Genomic DNA, 7,443 nt, shown 5'->3' with positions numbered 1-7,443 from the left:
CAAGGGGGGGGGTGGCCCCTCTAGATCCCATCTAGATGGGGGGCGGCAGCCAAGGGGGGTGGCTTGCCCCCCAAGCCAAGTGGGGCGCCCCCCACCCCTAGGGTTTCCAACCCTAGGCGCAGGGGGAGGCCCAAGGTGGGTGCACCAGCCCATCAGGGGCTGGTTCCCCTCCCACTTCAGCCCATGGGGCCCTCCGGGATAGGTGGCCCCACCCGGTGGACCCCCGGGACCCTTCCGGTGGTCCCGGTACAATACCGGTGACCCCCGAAACTTTCCCGGTGGCCGAAACTGGACTTCCTATATACAATTCTTCACCTCTGGACCATTCTGGAACTCCTCTGATGTCCGGGATCTCATCCGGGACTCCGAACAACTTTCGGGTTACCGCATACTAATATCTCAACAACCCTAGCCTCACTGAACCTTAAGTGTGTAGACCCTACGGGTTCGGGAGACACGCAGACATGACCGAGACGACTCTCCGGTCAATAACCAACAGCGGGATATGGATACCCATGTTGGCTCCCACATGCTCCTCGATGATCTCATCGGATGAACCACGATGTCGAGGATTCAATCAATCCCGTATACAATTCCCTTTGTCAATCGGTACGTTACTCGCCCGAGACTCGATCGTCGGTATCCCAATACCTCGTTCAATCTCGTTACCGGCAAGTCACTTTACTCGTACCGTAATGCATGATCCCGTGATCAACCACTTGGTCACATTGAGCTCATTATGATGATGCATTACCGAGTGGGCCCAGAGATACCTCTCCGTCATACGGAGTGACAAATCCCAGTCTCGATTCGTGCCAACCCAACAGACACTTTCAGAGATACCCGTAGTGCACCTTTATAGTCACCCAATTACGTTGTGACGTTTGGCACACCCAAAGCACTCCTACGGTATCCGGGAGTTGCACAATCTCATGGTCTAAGGAAATGATACTTGACATTCGGAAAAGCTCTAGCAAAGAACTACACGATCTTGTGCTATGCTTAGGATTGGGTCTTGTCCATCACATCATTCTCCTAATGATGTGATCCCGTTATCAATGACATCTAATGTCCATAGTCAAGAAACCATGGCTATCTTTTGATCAACGAGCTAGTCAACTAGAGGCTCACTAGGGACGTGTTGTGGTCTATGTATTCACACATGTATTATGATTTCCGGATAACACAATTATAGCATGAACAATAGACAATTATCATGAACAAGGAAACATAATAATAACCTTTTATTATTGCCTCTAGGGCATATTTCCAACAGGAGCTGCATCCGGCGATCTGCGGTGGCCTCGGCGATCTGTGACATGGACCGGCCCCCGTGAGCTGCGACGTCGAGCAGGCCCGGCGAGGTGCGACGGGGCGGTCGAGCAGGCCCGGCGAGCTGCGACGGTGCGGCCAAGGGCGCGCATGAGGAGACTGACCTGCAAATTTCCTTTTTTCCCTCGCGCAAGGAAGAAGAAGGTAAGGGTGAATCGTTTTCTTTGGCGGGATCCAGCGGCCCAGCGGTCGGATTCAACGGCTGCTGTGCGACCGGCCCAACAGTTGGGCCGGTGCGCCGGCGCAGATCGGTGCCCTTTTCTAAATGATAGATCTATATAAGGATAACTAGTAATAAAAGGCATGTGAATACTGACACCTAGATCCCACATGTCATTGAGTGGAGAGTAGGCTTAGCTCCTTTTTATGTCTATTCAGTTCAGATCTCATCACTTCTCACATATTCGTTTGTCGAACCTAAGCGAGAGACATATTCCGTCGAGCTCACCTTGAGAAGAATAAACATCATGGCCGAGTCGTTGAAACGTGTGATATATAGGCGAAAAGAAAAAGAATTTCATGCCAAGTGGTTAATTATTGGGATGGAAATCATAATTTAGAGGGGAGGGAGAGACGTGGAGGGATTATACACGAATGGTCTCAGTCCCCCGTTCAGCGTCGAATAGGTATTACACGATGGAATTTGAGAGAGTCGTTTCTTCCTTAATTTGGTCAGCAGTAATTCGCGAAATGCAAGCCAAAAAATGACGAATGGTCAGAAATTATGATGAAGAGCCAAGATGTTCATGCCAATTAACTTCTTTCTAATCCCCACTCTGCTATGTTAATAAAATGAGTTGTGGTAATAAAAAGAGTACAACCGTCCCAAAAGATCATGTCTTAATTAACTTCCTTTCTTAAAAAAAAAACTGTTGCATAACGCGGCCCTAGCAATGAATGGTGCCGCGTCCCCGGCAGCGGAGCGTGGCGCCACACGGGATCCGGAACCCGTCGCTCCCCGGGGGCTGCAGCCAGGCGGGCACCGATTTCCTGGCAATTGTTTACTCCGGTCTGCCCGGGAATCTCTCCTCCTCTCCTCACGCGAACGGCAGCCAGTGGCCACCCCACCCCCAGCTCACCTCCCCTCCCCTCCCCTCCCGCACGGTCTGCACCTGCACCTCACCGGAGCCTCGCTCCTCCCCAGCTAGCTAGCTGCCGCCAACCCGAGCCCAGCCCCGCATTTCATTAACCCACAGCCCACCATCGTCGTCGCCATCATCACCCCTTTCCTTCCCCGAGCCCCCTCGCACCACGCGGCTGGCTGCGCCTGCGCGGGCGCTCCTCCCTACATTACTGCCGACGTTGACATTGCAGATTGGCATGCCCCCTCCCCCCTCCGCTTCCCCACCGCCACCGTCACCGCTTCCGCTTCCCGCGGAGTCCTGACCCGGGGCGTCGCGATGGCGGCGACGGCCGGGGCGGCGGCGGAGATCGTGCGGGAGATCGCGGCCGTGGGCGCCGCCGACCTGGCCGCCGCGCCGGAGCCGCTGCGGGCCGACTGCCTCCGCCTCGCGCGGAAGGTGTCACTGCTCACGCACCTCGTGGCCGAGGTGGCCGAGGCGGCGGGGGAGGACGGCGCGGCGGGGCCCGAGGCGGCGGCGTGGGTGGCCGACCTGCTCCGGGCGCTCCAGGCCGCCAGGAGGTTCGTCGCGCTCGGCCGCGTGCCGGCAGTCGACACGGGGGCCGCGGATCAGGTGACTGGCGGAGATGTCTCGGTCGAATCAAACCTTCTGCATTGCTCGCTTCTTGATGCGCGGCTCTTGGCGAGATTCCGTCGAACACTTGAGCGCGATTGCGCGGCGTCTAGTTCGGGCCTTCTCTATATAGTTCTCTTTTCGGCATGTGGTTCGTTTCCGTTGACGATTAGTATAGCGGGCAAGATTTTAGAAATTCATTCACGAAACTTTTAGTTTCTCTTGCGCATAGATCTTCCTGTCCAGCGGCTCCAGTTGCAGCTGTGATATTTTAAGTGCTACAGCTGTAGATCTTATTAGACTTGGGTGCATCTTGATATGGTCAAATCATGCGTGCCCTCCTATACTTCTACGATGCATCGATGAATATAAACTTGTGTGCACCAAGGAAGAAGAACGAAGGTGTCAAACAAGTAACGTCTTAGCATGCTTAGCAAGGACGACAGGTTTACGGTGTCATGTTGACCTGGTTTCCTACCGTCCCTTTTTTCCGTTATCCACCCGAAATCTCATTGCTATTTTGCAACCTTCAATATCTAATAAAGAATGCATATCAAGTCTACATGAACTCATCGAATGTATAAATTGGGTTAGGTGTTGCCTAAAAGTATTTATTAGGGTTTTCTTATCTAAATTGTTGTTGCTTACTGGAGCCTTTTGATCTCTGGTCTTGTATTTTGTCAAATTAGCTTTTGGTCTCAATACCACACTATGCTACTTGGGATAACATTGACAAATTTGAATGATTGTGTGCATGCGGTGGAGTAGATAAGCCAGTCATTTGACTGCTTGAAACCATCTCTCCTAAAATTGGTCCAAGTAAGATAAGTGTTTAGTAGTTGTCACTGTAAATTTGTAACTTCTAAATTTTCACGAGGTTCTTTGAGCTATTTGTCCCCAAGTTACTCTTTACTTCAGTCTTCAGGACTCAGGCGCACAAATGATCTTTAGCAAAATATATTAGTACTAGATTCTATCTTTAAGAGGAGACACAATAGTATGATACTTTTAGCTTGTGTTCCCTGCAGGATAGTTCTCTCCACATGATGTTTATATTTGTAGGGCCAAACTGATCTTGTTTGAAGTATATAAATAGCACATGTTTCCTTTTATCCGAAATCTCCTAGAAAGCTAGCACATGATTAAACTAACTGACAGGATTGGATGTAGGAAAAAACTCTTTCTTGTGTTAGTTCGTAATGCAAATCTGTCATGCCTAAATAATTAAACTTTCATACAACATGTGCATATGAAATCTAGTTCATTATTCTTTCCAATGCTGTATTCATATCGTATCGACATCCTGTGTTACTGCCATGTCAGTTGCTGCCTTGTGACCATGAGGTCATGGGTTCAAGTCCTGGAAACAGCCTCTTACAGAAATGTGGGGAAAGGCTGCGTACTATAGACCCAAAGTGGTCGGACCCTTCCCTGGACCCTGCGCAAGCGGGAGCTACATGCACCAGGTTGCCCTTTTTTTTTTGGTACGTGCATGTCAGTCGGCTCAGTTGAGAACAACCTTTTGAATATGACCACAGATGCACTTGTATCGAATCTGTAGTCTGACCTGCTTCATGCCCTTTTATATAGTCATTTTGCATTCAATAACATGTTAGTATCTTTAATTCTTATGCTTCATTGTTTTCATTGTTAAGGATGTCAACGACAAGAATATTGCTGTTCAGTTCAAGTATGTGACTTGGCAGTTGCAAGCAGCTCTAACAAATCTACCGCATAGTTGTTTTCAAATATCTGATGAAGTTCAAGAAGAGGTATAGTTAACCTGATTGACCGATACATTTCTGAGATTGATCCTTCATTAATTAATCAAACCTGCTTTAATTTGATTAATCTGTAGGTTGATTTAGTGCGGGGTCAGCTTAAAAGAGAAATGGAGAAGAAGGGAGCCCTTGATCTAAATATTTTTTCAAAAATTCATGATATCTTAGCTCATCATGTTGATAATGTTGGATCACAATCTGAAGAACCACACAGCCAGCGAGAGACATTGTCGTTGGAAAACTTGAGCAGTGATCATCTGGAGTTGCAACATGTTGCTTTACTAATTTCAGAAATAAGCGGGATATCTAAATCTGACATTAAAAAAATAACGTCTGAGCTAATTGAAGGGCTTGAAAACGCTACAGTTGCTGATTCTGCAAAACCAACAAATGGTGATAACCAAACAAGTGATGAAGCAAAAGACTCACCTGACAATGTTAAGAAGCCTGACACTGTAGCTATGCCTGAAGATTTCCGTTGCCCAATATCTCTTGAGCTGATGAGAGATCCTGTCATTGTGTCAACAGGGCAGGTAAATTTCCACACCATCACTTATTATTTATTCGCCCTGCCCTTAGGGTGTTGCTGTTTATGATTCAAATATATTTGGCATCTTCTGACAATATTCTTGCTATTGTTGTAGACATATGAGCGTGCTTTCATTCAAAGGTGGATTGATGGTGGAAACCGGACGTGCCCAAAAACTCAACAGAAGCTCCTAAACCTTACATTAACCCCAAACTATGTACTGAGAAGTTTGATATTGCAATGGTGTGAGGAAAAAGGGATCGAACCACCTACAAGATCGAAATATGAAGGTTCTTCCATAGAGGTCGGTGAGGACAGATTGGCAATTGAAGCATTAGTTCGCAATCTTTCTTGCAGCTCATTGGATGAACGGAAATCTGCTGCTGCTGAAATAAGATCCTTGGCCAAAAAAAGTACAGACAACCGCATGCTTCTAGCAGAGTCCGGTGCCATTCCTGCTCTAGTGAAACTTTTGTCCTCAAAAGACCCAAAAACCCAGGAACACGCAGTTACATCTCTTTTGAATCTCTCCATATATGATCAAAACAAGGAACTGATAGTGGTCGGTGGTGCCATTGTCCCAATCATACAAGTGCTTAGGACGGGTAGCATGGAGGCAAGAGAAAATGCAGCTGCAGCTATTTTCAGCCTGTCACTAATCGATGATAACAAGATAATGATAGGAAGCACCCCCGGGGCGATTGAAGCATTGGTTGAGCTGCTGAAGAGTGGTAGTTCAAGAGGTAGAAAAGATGCAGCAACAGCACTGTTCAATCTATGCATATACCAGGCAAACAAGGTCCGCGCGGTCCGGGCAGGAATATTGTCGCCACTGGTTCAGATGCTGCAAGATTCATCTAGCGCCGGAGCCACCGACGAGGCGCTCACAATCCTGTCGGTTCTCGTGAGTCACCACGAGTGCAAAACGGCGATAGCCAAGGCTCACACCATCCCCTTCTTGATCGATTTGTTAAGATCAAGCCAGGCCCGCAACAAGGAGAATGCCGCTGCCATTTTACTTGCACTCTGCAAGAAGGATGCCCAGAATCTCGCTTGCATAGGGAGGCTGGGTGCTCAAATACCATTAACGGAGCTGTCCAAGACCGGCTCGGACAGAGCCAAGCGCAAGGCGACCTCTCTCCTGGAGCATCTCAGTAAGTTGCAGGTGCTCTAGCCTGCTCGCCCGTCGCATACCATTTTTCACGTGTGCGTCTGTTATACATACGGGAAGTTGTAAACTCATCTGTTATTCAGTGTGAAAGTAGTGGGCTGGTGTGGAGGTTTCAGACACCCTCAGATGTGTTCATTGATGGCTACAATAAAAAGGGTCGGTGTTGCTGAATCTGAATGTGTTGTTTCTCATCTCATGTGCATGAAGTTCCATTTATGCCTTTTAGTTTATAGAAGAAAATTGTTGCGGTCTCCATCGAAACATCTATTCACGACCTCTTCGTTTTCCAGCCTACCAGTTTGACATAACTATATGTTTTTTTTCTAGGAGTACTTCTTTTGTGCCGTTAACCCCCATTCCTCTGAAAGACCAGAGATTTTGACAGCACTGAGTGCTGGTATAAATCTTACGTCGCCATCATCTGTTGCAATCCAATTTGTTAGAGGCCCCGAGTATGCTCGTCTGGACATGACAGCAACAAAGGTGATTCCGGTTTGAAAATCCACACGGTAATTGTGACCCTTTTTGCTCCAAGATCCTGGTGATGCAGGTATGGATACTGACGATGACATGCATGGACCCCCTTTTCTTTAACAGTTTGAAACTGTGTAGTCTCTTGTGAACATTTGACTTCTCAGGGGTAAGAACTTTCCATTAACCAACGGGTGCAGCATCTGTTGAGAGAGCCTGTGGCCGTGATAGCATCTCCAACCGATTATGTATAACAGGCCAAGTGTCTAAAAAAACTGTTTTTTTAGATCATTTGTACAAAAACACAGCTTCAGCAGATGCCCTATCTTTTTTTGGTGCTGCAATTTTTTTGGGGTGGCCTCATGTTTTGCCTCCAAGTACTGCAAATATGCAATAGCTGCAAAAAAGAAAAAAAAATCAAAGCCGTGGGCATGCCAACCGCCACCCTTAAACTTCCTCCACCCC

The 7,443-nt window shown here is 47.9% G+C and overlaps 1 protein-coding gene across 1 annotated transcript; it reads left to right on the top strand.

Moving 5' to 3' along the window:
* The first annotated feature begins 2,349 nt into the window (after positions 1–2,349).
* Positions 2,350–6,680, top strand: LOC123128294 (U-box domain-containing protein 11). Its single transcript, XM_044548261.1, has 4 exons — positions 2,350–3,026; positions 4,682–4,798; positions 4,885–5,340; positions 5,452–6,680. The coding sequence occupies exons 1-4, from the start codon at positions 2,733–2,735 to the stop codon at positions 6,508–6,510; spliced, it is 1,926 nt and encodes a 641-aa protein (XP_044404196.1). The 5' UTR covers positions 2,350–2,732; the 3' UTR covers positions 6,511–6,680.
* The last annotated feature ends 763 nt before the right edge of the window (positions 6,681–7,443 follow it).

Source organism: Triticum aestivum, chromosome 6A (genome assembly GCF_018294505.1).
Source record: "Triticum aestivum cultivar Chinese Spring chromosome 6A, IWGSC CS RefSeq v2.1, whole genome shotgun sequence".
Classification (NCBI taxonomy): domain Eukaryota; kingdom Viridiplantae; phylum Streptophyta; class Magnoliopsida; order Poales; family Poaceae; genus Triticum; species Triticum aestivum.
Note: the sequence above shows the minus strand (reverse complement) of the source record. Positions and strands in the feature narration are given on the sequence as shown.